The sequence below is a fragment of the Prosopis cineraria genome, unplaced genomic scaffold (genome assembly GCF_029017545.1).
Source record: "Prosopis cineraria cultivar Desert tree isolate PC_DT_omini unplaced genomic scaffold, ASM2901754v1 PC10, whole genome shotgun sequence".
In the NCBI taxonomy this organism is placed as follows: Eukaryota; Viridiplantae; Streptophyta; class Magnoliopsida; order Fabales; family Fabaceae; genus Prosopis; species Prosopis cineraria.
In genome coordinates this window covers 8,964,411-8,978,747 of record NW_026555341.1, presented here as the reverse complement: position 1 = coordinate 8,978,747, position 14,337 = coordinate 8,964,411, and the positions used below count along the sequence as shown (strand labels likewise).

Sequence of the window (14,337 nt, the reverse complement as noted above, 5' to 3'; positions counted from 1 at the left end):
TATTGTAACTAATCCTTCACTAATTAAATTTTTCTTTTGTTTTCCCTAAATCATTCCTTTTCTTCTTTGAATATAAAATTGTTGGTGTATTTTTTTATCGCAAAGTTTTTCTTCTCTCTATCTCTGTTTTTTTCAAGAACACTATGAAGAGAACATTAGACATTAAAGAAGAATCTTCATTTCTAGAAGCAGAAGATTAGGTTGGAATCTATTATCTATCATCAAATTTTCACCATCTTCATATCTCTAAGTAACTTCAAAAAATTTTGAGAACTGTGTTTCATTTATTTTAGATAAATTATTATGTATTTTTTATATTATTGATCTGCAATACTACATCATTGATATATGTATATATATATATATCAATGATAAATAAGTTTATGTCTGATTGTCTAGTTATGTTGATCTGCAATATTATATCAGTGATATACAACACTATGTCAACGATGTAGTGTCGCAAATCAGTAACATGAAAAACATATAATTATTTGCCCAAAACCAATCAAACACAGTTCACAAAAATTTTTAAACTTTTAATTTATTACAAAGAGTCAAATACCTAAACTAATAAAATAAAAAATAATAAATCTATAGATCTATTTCCCTGCCAACGTGCTTTATTTTGTTGAGTATCGTCGATATATCTCATCTTGCGTTTGTCTCTTACAATTATGATTGTGGCTCGCTCACATTGCTCTACTGCCTCGTGTTTGTCCTTCTAGCTTCTAGTTTCGTCTTCTCTCTTGCATTCATCTCTCTCATTCTAAAGATTTCTTGTATTTTGAATCTTCTAGTATTTGCAAAAAGTAAATATTAAAATGGTAGTTTTGTAAATTAATTAAAAACTAAATATTAAAAGAGTCATTTTTAAAATTTAAAAAAGGATAAATTATTTCTTTTACTTGGTTTTATAATATGGACTATATGTACAAAATAGTATAAAGGCAAATAACAGAGAATATTTTTTAATATAAGTCATGAGATATTAATTACATTTTTAATTTTAACATTTTTTCTAAATTTATTAATTATGTGAAATAATATAATGTAACGTTAAAGTTTTTTCATTTAAATATACATAAAATTAGAAATTTGCTCCTTTTTAGACAAATTAATGACCTAATCATTCTTTTTTTATTTCAGTAAGGTGATTAAATATGCTTTATAAATAAGATCATTAAAAGTAGTACAAATATGAGGGTTGGATTTTAATTTAAGCTCCAATTATTGGGTTAAGTGATGATAGTCTTTTTTGCTCACGTAAATTTTAGTTGGTCGCGCATTTTTATAGTTTTAATTATGTAAGTTTTTGTTGGGAAAAAAAGTTGATGTAACAACCTTTTGTCTTAATTATATAACAATGTTTTATATTATCTCGTACGCACTGCTCTATATATATATATATATATAATTTTATTAAAAAAAATTATAATTTTTTTGTAAATCACTTGTAAATAAAACTCGAGGGAATGGTAGTTAATTTTTTTCTCATAATATTGCCCTCCTTAATGATTGTAATTTCTAGATATAATTATTATAGTCTTTAATTTTAGTGAAGGAGAAAAATAGAAAATAAAATATCTTTAAAAATTTAAATATCTTAAATATTATTTTTTAATAACCATAAAATTGATTGACTTTATTTTATAATTAAAATCGAAGGGAGTAGTGGGTCCCTTGAGTGTTATATATAAATCACATTTCAAAGATTTTGAAATATCTCTGATCTTTTTATTAATCATCTTATATGCTTGTTGAAACATTAAATATTTGTCCCATATACTCCCTCCTGTTTATGACATGGGATATTTTTTTAATAAACCCTACTTAACCTAAAATATATGATACTGGTAGTTCTTGTAATTTTTTTTTTAACTAAGCCCTTTATTTATTATACTTTTTTTCAATGTCCTTTAGAATTTCAATTATCAATATTAAAATTTAATTCAATTTAGTACCAGTTCATATTTAAGGGTCAAAACATAGTAGTTATTCTCTGTAACTATTATATTTTATATTAAATATGATAATTTTTTACAGTAATTGTCATATATTAATATTATATTTGTTTTTTAAATAGAGGGCTTCTTTTTTGTGTCAGCCACTTCTGATTTGACCTCAAGTAATCGGCATCTTATCCCACCAAGAAATTAGAAACGTAACATTCTGTTTACTCTTAAACTATATTATATGCTTTTTTTTTTTCTAAAGGAAGACTTTTCACTTTTCGCTGCTTCTTCTTCTTTTTGCTGGTGAAGATTTTTAGTTGTAGATAATAGATTTGAACGATTGAATTTGACTTTTTAAAAGACATTAATTACACCAGCGTAAATACTAAACACGAAAACAATTTTGTTACATGACTTAATTAATTGTTAAACGGATCGAATATCATAATTTTTTTTTATGAAAGAATATCACAAAGTTTTCGATTTATATATATACACATAACTTTTATTTTAGGTACTTAACCAGAAAAAAACTTTTATTTTAAGTACGTTAGCCCCCCCCCGGAGCGCCACATGGACTTCAATTTTTTCAATGAAATATATTATTTATACATTTGGAAAAAAATATATATATATATATATATGTTAAAAATAACCAAATTTGGAAAAATATGTTTTACAATAATATATATATATCTACAGAGCTTAATATGTAATCAAATATAATGCGATGGTTTCGTAATGTAATGTAAAATATTAGAAAGGTGCTGGACATATATTAGTGAATACTCATCCAATTTTTTTTAAGTCATTTCTATCAATCTTATCAATACTAATGTAAAAAAGTATAAAAAATAAGTGTGTATAATTTCTAATATGTTCTTATATAACAAATTCAAAAAATAAGGTCATGTTACTTTTTCCCTTTCATAAAAGGTAATTTTAAAAATACATTTTAACTAATACCTAAAAAATTATACCGTAACTTATAAATGGAACTAAATAAATCTTTTAAAATTTAACTTATAAATAGGATTAGAAGGAGTAAGTATTAAATTGTATACACACACTGACGGTACACTCAATTAACACGGTCCTCTAATTGATAGTGAAAATATATCATAGAACAAATAATTTCACCGTTCGAGGAGAGGGCTTGTCATACAATGTAAGAATGCAATTCGATCTCGAATTTTTGTATTTGAATTAGAGATCCATCATCATCATCATCATTATTAAAAAGTAGTTAGTGGCTATACCACGGAAACTATATATCAGGTTTTGTAAAACCCAGCACACGGTAGCAAGAACAAGATCACTAGATCATCAGCTTGTGCAAGAGCCTTACACGCTATTTATTTTATTTCATGCCATGCATCCATTTATGTATAAATATTTATGATACCTATAAATAATTATAAATATTAGAGAATTTCACACAAAATTCTACTCTACAATTTTTATTCTATTTTATCTTGTGTGCTAGGTATAAATTTCATTGTCAATGGACGCAATGCCAGGACCTTAGATCATAAGGTGCAATATTTTTAAAATTAATAATTTAAAAATAATTTAATAAAGGCATTATATCTTGCAATGTTAAGCAAAATATTTTTTTTTAACATAAGTCACTAGACAATTATTCAAAAAGTTAGACTAAAAGGTGCAAAACATTTGAATCAAGAAGTGCAAAATATTAAAACATATATATGAATCATTTTTGTAATTTTTACTAAATTCAAGGGACACATTTGCCCTCCTGAATTCTATGTAGTGCCGCGTACGTATATTAGACATGCATGCATACGTACATGTCATTATCAGTGACTATATAATGCCTAAATGCCCACATAATAGGTGAGGCCAAAGAAAATAAAAATAAATGAATGGCTACAATTATAACATTAACACATGTATATAATATAATATAATTGTAATTATTTGCAGGAGCATGCACCGACAGTTTTTTAAAACTTATATATATATATATATATATAGCGAAAGCCAATGATGTTTGCATACATTTGTTTAATTGATTATTAATGATATGTGTTTTGTTTGCATTAGTTACTTAATAATGTGATTACTATACAAATATGAAAGCATTATAGATATTTAATTAAGAGAGATCTATCATTTGCTTTCAATATCTTTCAATATCTCAGAGGAGATCATTTGTACTGTTGATGAAACTTACTCGCTCCTCGTATGTGGTGTAAAAAAACAAAACAAAAAAAAAATTAATGGAGGGAGGAGCGAAGGCAGAGGCCATGTGGGTATGATAATCATGAGATCTCATCAAATTGTGAGGCGAAACTGAGATTCAATGCTCACAATGGATCGCAAACGTCCAGAATACAATAATGCAGAGAGCATGAGAATTAATAATATGGAAACCAGACACAAATAAACAAAAACGAATTAAGGAAAACCATGTGCTTTGGTGTTGTAACAAATGAACCACCATCCAAATATTATCGAATTGATTAGGCTAGTAATAGTATATTATATATATATATATATATATGGAGAGAGAGAGAGAGAGAGAGAGAGAGGCACATGCATGCATGGATTTCCCATTATGGCGTCTTGTCGCATCCATCTCCCATGGATTCAAATTTCGTGTTTTGCTTGTTCAGGGTTAGTGCCAGCTTCATGTTGGTGCGAAAGCATTAGGAGCTGTGTAAGTGCTTCGAACCAAAAGGCCCACAGGATACAAATTCTAATTGCTTTCTCAATAATAATCGGTTTGCTTTGCTTAAATCTTGCTTCCAATTAATGAAATGTTTCATTAATTGGACTAGTTCCGTGGCCGTGACGGTTCTTTTTGAAAATGTGATCAATAGTGCTCCCTATATATATATATATATATATATTTATGAAACTAGATTTTATGTCTGTGCCATGTCTTTGTTTAAAGAGAACCAAAAGAGAGAGAGAGAGAAGATTTTAATGAGTTCAGTTTTTTTTTTTTTTCAAAGGACAAATACGTTGTAAAACTTTCTAGCCACAATTTCTCCATTTTTTTCTAAAATTTAAGTCATTGAAATTTAAAATCAACCTCCCAATCATTTTCTTTAAGCAAACAAATAATAAAAATTAACAGGAATTAAATTACGAGTACATATTAATTTGATAATTTTATAAAAGGTAATAGTTTTTAGAAAGTGTGAAATAAAACTGCATAGGTGGTTAAAAATAAATAAGTATAATAATAAAAAATAATTGCTCCTTCCGTTTAAAAATATAATATATTTTTAACTGAATCTCACTCCTAAAAAAATAATTACCTACTTTCAAACTAACCCCATCTTTTTATATTTATTCATATTAAACACCCTATAATAAATATAATGTCATTATCAATAGGGACACTTTTGAAAAAAAAATACAATAATTACACTTTAAAAAATTAAAAATGCTTTATATTTTTTAACGGAGGGAGTACATATTTTTATTTCTCTAACATACTTGTTATTAGAAAATAGAAATAAGCAATAGCTTGTTTTATTATAAAATTTTCTATCTCATATATAATCAAATATAGATAACAATTTATTTTAATTTATCAACCAGTATACTCATGTAAATTAAAATTCTAAAACATATATCTTGTTTTAATATTTTTTTTCTTTTAAATTGTATGAACATCTTATTTCTTTTAATTTGTTATGTCCATGCATAATAAGAATATATATAACAATAGAAGGATGAAAATTAATCTCTTCTGGAAGAGATTCCTACATTTAATGACCGACTATGTTTTGAATAGAACTGTCTTCAATGGGTGAATATCTACAAAAAATTAAAAAAACATATATAACAATTTATTTTATTCTTATGCAAATTATTTTAAAATATGAAATCAAGTGCATGTAAAAAAATATAAACAATTTTTTATATGCGATCCCCATATAAATTAAAATTTAAACAACATATTCTAGTTTAATAGTGCCATGAATATAAATAACCACTTAAATATAAATAAAAACATATTCCCCTAATCAAACACGTAGTAAAATTAATAAAATTTAAATATTAGGTAAGTACTCACTAAATAATTTTACAGCAAATGTTAACTTTTATAATGTATAAAATAAAATTATATAAGTAATTCTAAATGAATGATTGTAACACTGAAAGAATAAATAATTATATTTTTTTCATTTTATAAACAAAACTTGTTTTATTATTATCACATAAATTATTTGAAAAATTGTTACTGAATACCCATGCATATTAAAATTTCAATGAACAATTTGTTATTTCAAGATGTGTTATTATTACATAAATTAAAAACATGGAGTAAATAAACATGTTTTACTTTATAATTTATTACTCATGCATATAAAAAATATAAACAACTTATTTTATTTTAAAATTTGTTATTCATGTGCATACTAGCAATATAAAAATTATCTTACCGAAAAAACTTTCACTATGTGCAAATTTAAATCTATACAATAATTTGTTATATTTTATTAACTGTTACCCCCAATGTATGTATGTGTGTGTTAAGAAATAAACATCATATCATATTCTATTCTAAACTTTATTATTCCATGAGTCATGTGTATTAGAAATTATTTTATTGTATTATTTTCTACAATTTGTTACACTACATATATAATAAAATGATCAAAATATGCATAGAAAATAAGTCAGTCATCTTCATAAAAGAGAGAAATATTTTAGTTTGTGAGATTGTGAGTTATGATTCACAAGGTTTTAAAAGAGTATGGTTATTCTCACATTTTTTTAAGTTTTCCCATAAAAAGATGATACTAAGATAAATTAAATGTGCAATTAATTTATCAAACTAAAATGAAGATTTTATTTTTTATTTTATTTCTTTAATTCATTCTATTCACATTGATAAAAAAAATATATCAATTCAATTCATGTTCTTTCCTACGGCCAAATGACTCCTAAAAGTTTAAACAACAATTTATTTTTATTGTATAATCTATTTCCTTTATCATGTTAAAAATATAAGCAACAAATTATTTATTTAGAATTTATTATTTTACATAAATTAAAATTCTAAAAATAAAAAAAATTCTTATTTGGCTGCATAACTTTTTTTTTTTTCAATTTGTAATTTTATTACAAGTTTCATGCATATTTTTTTGAAGCAGAATATAACGACCTTCCTTTCGTTTTAGCAAAATTATAATGACCTCCCTTTTATTTTATAAACATACACTTTAGTACAATCTTTAATACCGCCTGGAATATTCTATTAATGGCTGTAAAATACTTATTTTTTATTTTTTATTTTATTAAAAATTTTAAAATTTTTAATTTCCTTATGATCTAATTGTCTACTTTCTCTCCCAATTTTTTTAAAAAATTAAATAATTAAATATGTCAATATTTAAATAAATAATTTAAAGTTTCCATGTTAAAATTAACGAAATTTAAATAAAAATAGACGTAAATTATATTGAGTAGTTTATTATATTAAAGTCTTATTTCATAAATTTTTTAACTGCACATTTGAATATTATTTTGGCCAATTTGTGTGTTTAATTTTAAAAAAATTACCAAATAAATATATTTAAATAATAAAAAATAATTATTTGGGTAATTTGAATGGTTTTAGACAATATTTATATTTAAATAGGGGTATGTTGGTCTGACACATTTGATTTAATATTCAACTAATAATTAGGTGGATGAAAATAAAATTTTAAAAATATTAAAATAAAAAAAATATTTGTATTTCGTAACTATTTATACGAAAAGTTCATATAGGAATAGAAGAAATGAATCATTAATGAAGATAAAAGAGAAGAGAGGACCAAATATTTTAATCTTTCTCACTTATAAGTTTCATACTAATAATTTTTTTTTTTAAAGATCTCTCATATACCTTTTTTACTACAGGGCCTACCTTATTGTTTACTTCTTAATATATTATATTTAAAAAATTAACAAATAAATTTTTTTAAAAAAATCAGATGGGTACTGACGTACTGTAGATCACGCATCCAACCATAATTACAATATATTACAGATATGTTATAGATTATGGATATAATTACCCATTATGGGTTAAGGAAATTTAGGATACCAGTACTCATGCATAAAAATACCTTTCAAATCCCTTCTTTCTCGTCTTGTTTATAATTACAGGGAGTATATCTCATGGTTTTAATGATGATTTTTTAGCACAAAAAGCAAGTTTAACACCTTGAAAGCTAGCGGAACCGATCCTACAACTTCCTACAAATGTGGAAGCTTGGTAGTGCTACTAAGTCGCAAGATCTTCAATAATGATACTATTGTCTTCTTTTGCTGGCTTCCTTTCGGGATATTTTTTTTTAAATATAGATCCTACATTCATATATTCACATATGGGAGAGAAAAATGACATGAAATATTATGACAGTCCAGAATTTACATTTCATTGAATGTAGTTTGTGCGTCTGTCGTCACTTCTGCACACGCTAAAAATTTTGGATTAAGGCTGTCGTTCGGGTTGTGTTTTTATTTTGGACCGGACATTCTTGTCCATGTAAACATGATAACAGATATTGTAGAAGATAAGATGAAATAGATAATTTTAAGCCTTCTTCTTTCATGGTAAAAGATGAAGTTCAACATATCTTATCACAGATAAATCAGTTTCTAGTACAAATACCATCTCTATCATGTACAAGTTACATCAGAGAAAGGAAGTCTTGCTGTCTTCTGCAGTTCTGATGTTTCATGTCAAGATAAAAGATAAAGTTCGAACCTCCTAAATACAAAGCGCTAATCTCCCTAGCCTTCTGCCAATAACACGAAGAATTTTACCCTTTCTTTAATCTGGTTTCTTTAAGTTCATGCATTTATCTGATGCTTGCCTAAACAAATCCTGCACCAGATTTAATTCCTTCTCTGACATCAACATATCAACAATGTTAGTTAGGCAGTCACAGATCACATTCACCAGCAAGTCATACCAACGCAGAAGATGAAGACTAGCATTTAAAGGATCAAGAAACTAACTTCTCATTTTATTGTTGTTGTAATTCCAATAAGAACTGATGTAAGTGGACCACATATTCACATTGACAAAATTATTCTGCTTCAAATGAGAAACAAATGTGACGCCATCTACAGATCCCGGAAACAATCTTTTATTGGTTTGGTTTTCTCGTACTTTCTCCTAGAAAATGCTGTTGGTTACATAGAAAACTAATATCCCAGAGCATCCTCTTACAATTAATTGACTTATAGAAGGGTTTTGAAATTCTCTTTATGCTATTTATAATTAATATACCTTATGACTAAATAACAGACAACGCAAAGTTCTGGAGAATAGAGTGAAGAAGGGAAACAGACCTGCAGCTTCCAATTGCTTCTGAAGTTCTTGGCCTATTACATCATTTTCAGCCTGTGAAGATTAAAAGATCAGTGTGAGAACATGAATTAGATTTAGCAGCACCACACTCTTACTAGGCATGGAAATTATCGGATAACAATATGTTTCCATGGGTGTTTCAAGGAAAAATCCCCACATAATATTAACCTTATAAGCCAACAAGCCATGAATGATATACGAATATTAATAAATGAACTCATCTCCATACCTGTAACTCTGCGATCCTCTTAAGTTGTGCTTCTTCCCCACCCTCAGATATAGGAAGCGCAGCAACTAATGCATCAAACTGGACAAGAAACAGATAACATACTCAGAGGATCACTAGGAAGTCATGAAAAAAAAAAAATCACTTTGTTCCTTTTAAGAAGGGACACACATTAAGAAACAAGGATTGCAAGTCTCTATGGAAGAAAAGATGCCATCTCATACAGCCTTGTGCCCTTGTGAGCCTCCATTAACAATCAATCATCTATTTTGTAGGATAAACAATAAGTGGAACTTATTTTCACCCCAGTATTCATATAAACATGAAGCCCTCTTACTCTACGAGTTGAGTCATGTCTGCCCAGAAAGGATATCATGACACCTCTTAAGTCTGAATAGCATTATCTTTTATTTGTACAAACTTAATAGCATTCTTGATACCAGAAAAGTTTAATTATTTGTAATTTTGTCAGTACTATATGTTTCAATACATAAACATATATTTGACGTATTTCCATATCTCAATTTAAGTTACCATATGCATATCCGTCAATACTAATGTATTAATCTGATCTTTTAAGTTTATTATTGCATTACATGCCCTTGAGCTTTGGATTCCACCATACGCTACTGATTATGTCATGTTTGGTTGTGTTTCATGTGCTTCACACTCTAAAATTTCCATTCCCACTGCATGTGACAGAAAATTGACCTCATATACTAGCCCTAGGGCTTTGACTAAAAATCTATGTACCTGCTTTGCAGCCTTTACCAAAGCGGCACTCATAAGCTTGGGCTGTTCTGCAAAATTTGCTGCATCCTCTGTGGGATGTGCAGGTGGTTCAGGGTAATTTGGCGACAGACGATTAGGAGGAGCATCCCTTTGCAACGTCCCAACAGTATTAAAAGCAAGATGGGCGATTAAGTTTACTTGTTCTTGCAGTTGAGAGATGATATCCATTACATGGACCACTCGTAGAAAAGAATTGTCTCAAGTAAAATTTAACTGCAAAAGAAAAGACACTAATTATATGAATATGTGTACATGTATTTAAAAATAAACGCTTTATCTTGATATGACAACATATCCCAAAGTTACTCAAAACATTGACACTTCAAAAGAAATAGAAAGTAAAGGATGGTGGACTTGGTAATGACAATGAGTAGGGACATGGCAAAAATTTTAAGGTATATCTAGTCAAAACTTAAGAACATGGCAAAAAAAAAAAATCATGTAAAAGAATAATACTTGAGACTTTAAACAAACAAACAAGTCTTATGCCATTAGATGAGGTCGACTACATGGATTGCATGATGTCATTATGCTCTATCATCAATCAAACTTTTAGAAATATTGTTAATTAAGAGGTCTCATTCAAAAACTTTCATAAATGTTCTCTTTGGATTCCTCTACCCCTCTTCACTAGGCTCGAGGCTATATATTTTACTCTCCTCACCGGTGCTTCCCACAGCCTTCACTAAACGTGTCTAAACCATTTCAAATGATTTTCTACCATTTTTACCACAGTGGGTACCACACCCACTTTTTCCCATATATGTTCATTTCACATTTTATCTTTTCGTGTATATTTGCACATTCATTTAAACATTCTCATCTTTGTTACTCTAATTTTATGCTCTTGTTATCTCTTTAAAACCCAACATCCACTACCATATGACATGGCCACACAATTTCATATAAAAAATTCACAAACTACAAATAAGCAAATCATGAAATGTATGCGATCTAAATCATGCCACACAATTTGATTTTTAATGAAATTATAAGATTCCTTATAAATAATGTTAAATATTTTAAAAAATAATTGATAAACAAAATATTTTCTCTTTCTTATAATATTGTATTTCCATATACGTTAAACCTTTCAATTGGACTGGAAGGCTCCCTTCTCTTATCTTCTATACACCTACTCTGTAGCTATCCAATAAAAAGAAGTTTAGAAGATAATTAATCCATCATTTCTACATAGTATCAAGACTACATCCGTTTGAACCAAATCTATGCATAAACACAGCTACAAAACCCTTCTAAATATTGATCCAGAGATGACTATTAAATAAGGGAAAATCACACTCAATGACCACTAAAGAATGTAATTCATAGACAAGGATCAATAAAGAATTGATTGTTGTTAAAATGGGAACAAAAACTTGTTTTTTTCCCGAATGATGACTTGTTATTGGTTCTTGTCTATGAAAAACATAGTTCAACAATCCTTGTGAGCGATTTTCCCATTAAATAATGTCCAGGTACCCTAGACACTGCAAAAATCCTGGTTACAAGTCCTAGTCTGAACGAGAACAACTGCCTTAACTAAAGTCAATCTGTCCTCATGTGTAGCACCTACACGACCAAACTAGATAAGTGATGCCAATTACAAGAATTGGCATTCCTCAAATCACATTGTTATGAGTTAGTAGTTAATTGAAGTACAATAAATGTCCAGAAGGGGAGCAAATCATGGCCATTAATTTCTTCTAATCCTAACAGTTTAAATTCTCTTGCCCTTAAAGTCCTTTTTAGCCTCTTGTAAGCCTGGGAAACACGAAGAGGAAACGCTATCAGCAAGGAAAATCCATTGCAGAAGAAGGGGGGAAGGGAGAACCCTGCCAGCAACAATCAATGGTTAAAAAAAATGGGGTAAATTTTGAACCTTCATTATTTTGCCTCTCTAATTCGGGTTGTGGTTTTTGCTGCATAAAATCAGCCACATAGTGCAAAACAAGACCATGAAGGCACAATAAGTGAAAAGCAACCATATCAATTCTCAATCCATCCTGAGATAAATAGCTGGCCACAAAATTAGTATTCCAATAACTCTTTAGATTGTAGAAGAAAACAAGTAAGAAACTATCTTCAAAAAGAAAGAGGAAAGCAACTGAATTAGATCACTTAAGCACTCTGCGTTAACAATAGAACACTCGGCAAGTAAGAAATCATCAGAAGGATCTTTAGGACAGATGAAAATCGCAATCCCAGTTGCATACCTAAAAGACGCGAACGCTAGACTCTAAAGAAAACGACCGACGAAAGGAGGGAGGAGACCGGCGAAGGAAGACGGATCTCGAAGGGGGTAGGCCGGTGGGAACAAAGGGCCTGTCTTTTACTCTCGAGCCCTGGGGAAAAAAATAAACAAAAGCAGAATAGGTATTCTGGAAACCAAACACGCGGAGGCAGAACAGTAAGAGATAAGATACAAGAAGGCAAGGCTCCAACTCAACTACTTTCTCTTCATTTGAACCCAAATTCGTTTTCTAGGTCCTGCCGAGATGTTAATGCTGGCTACTCAAGAGTTGCGAATATGAACTATCCATTGGAAAGTTAAGCCATCAAAATTCACTATTGCCAACGGATAATTCAAAAGTTCGGTAATTACAACATGAAAAAAAAAAAATTGGATTGTCGCGTGATAAATAGGACGCAGGGTATCAATGTACTCCCATCCCCAAAGTGCGGGATATGGAAGAACGTGATCATAGTTCGATATAAATTCTAAAAGCGAGAGAAACACATAGACATGCCCACACACATTGAGGAGAGGAAAGGAAACCCAGAGAGTTAGGGCTAGCAGTGGCGTCAGGGATACGGTTTGGTACTTGCGGTCGAAAAGAGAGAACAGGAAATTCAAACAGAGAAACAAGGGAGTTCACCTACAACGCCAGAGCAGTGATCAGCGATAAAAGCACGTCACTGAAGTTGCCGATCAGCCTTCCTTCGCGGAAGCATAGAGAAGCCCTGCACAAGCTCCCGCTGGCAGAGTGGCGAGTCTGTGCGATAGGTGGTGGAGTTGGGGGGGGGGGGGGGGTTTGGTGATTGAAGTTATTTTATTTCCGCGAGGCAAGGGGATGATAGTTCAAGCTTGAGCATGGGGCTATTATTATTGTTATTATTATTTATTACTATGTGGTAATGGATAGTTTATGTATTTTAGTTTTTCATTATTGGATGAAAAATTTTCAATAATTATTTAATATTTATCAAACAAAAGTCATTCATGTAGAACATTACTTGAGTGACTATACTTGTTGCATCTATCAACATTACACTTGTTGTATCTATCAACGTTATATTTGAGATTAAGAGTCTCTCCATTTCTTTTTCTACATTTTCTTTCATTTTTCTCATCTCAACTATATATATTATTTATTAAATAAAATTTTTAAAAAGTATAAAATTAATGAATGATTGAAATGGAAGAAGTGAAGAAAAATGGAGAGAAAGAAATGAAGAGATTCATTTTTCTTATACTTATTTGTTTCAACTTTCAACGTTATTTTATAGCAATGTTCATTGGACTATAATAAAAATAAAGCAAAATATTTGAAGGAAATTAAATTAATTATGAAATTTTTATTAAACTTAACTTAAGATATAAATTTCAAGTTAAAATTTTTAGAAAATAAAAATATATATTGAAAATATATATATGAATGAAAAATAAATTAAGAAGAATAATTTTTTTGAGGAAAAAAAAAGGAAGGGACGGAAGGAACATTAGAATTGCTGGATGTAAAATTTTAAAAGAGTGAAATTGGTGCGATTTTACCGAGTGGACCCATTTCATTTCTCCATCCCGTCTTCTTCTCTCTACCATGCCAGTGAAAGGAATTACGAACTGCGTACTCTATCAATGGAGTTCAAAAATTTTTAAGCTTCATTTGGCGCTTATAACCTCTTCAAGTCACAAAACTGGAGTTAACAATAAAAATGTTGAGTAGAGTAGAGCAAGTTTAAAAATTAAAACTATAATTATTAACGTAAGTGAATACTTAAATTTCATCAGTTTA

General features: G+C 29.0%; 1 protein-coding gene across 5 annotated transcripts; it reads right to left on the bottom strand.

Annotated features, from left to right (window-relative positions):
* Nucleotides 1–8,506: 8,506 nt before the first annotated feature.
* LOC129321691 (mediator of RNA polymerase II transcription subunit 21-like) lies at nucleotides 8,507–13,361 on the bottom strand. Of its 5 annotated transcripts, none has more exons than XM_054967564.1 (6): nucleotides 13,201–13,355; nucleotides 12,538–12,666; nucleotides 10,283–10,534; nucleotides 9,533–9,610; nucleotides 9,285–9,336; nucleotides 8,507–8,837 (listed from the first exon to the last, which is right to left on the bottom strand). In XM_054967564.1, the coding sequence occupies exons 3-6, from the start codon at nucleotides 10,487–10,489 to the stop codon at nucleotides 8,761–8,763; spliced, it is 414 nt and encodes a 137-aa protein (XP_054823539.1). In that variant the 5' UTR covers nucleotides 10,490–10,534; nucleotides 12,538–12,666; nucleotides 13,201–13,355; the 3' UTR covers nucleotides 8,507–8,760. The 5 variants fall into 5 exon arrangements, with proteins under 5 accessions (XP_054823539.1, XP_054823542.1, XP_054823540.1 ...); XM_054967567.1 differs by having other exon boundaries at nucleotides 13,205–13,338; XM_054967565.1 differs by lacking the exon at nucleotides 12,538–12,666 and having other exon boundaries at nucleotides 13,205–13,361.
* Between the last annotated feature and the right edge of the window lie 976 nt (nucleotides 13,362–14,337).

Excerpts from the sequence above, each read along its gene's own strand:
- LOC129321691 (XM_054967565.1), bottom strand. The coding sequence starts at position 10,489 with ATGGATATCATCTCTCAACTGCAAGAACAAGTAAACTTAATCGCCCAT. Across the intron at positions 9,337-9,532 it reads AGAGGATCGCAGAGTTACAG|GCTGAAAATGATGTAATAGG; the intron begins GTATGGAGATGA and ends TAATCTTCACAG. Across the intron at positions 8,838-9,284 it reads GAAGCAATTGGAAGCTGCAG|AGAAGGAATTAAATCTGGTG; the intron begins GTCTGTTTCCCT and ends TGTTGATGTCAG.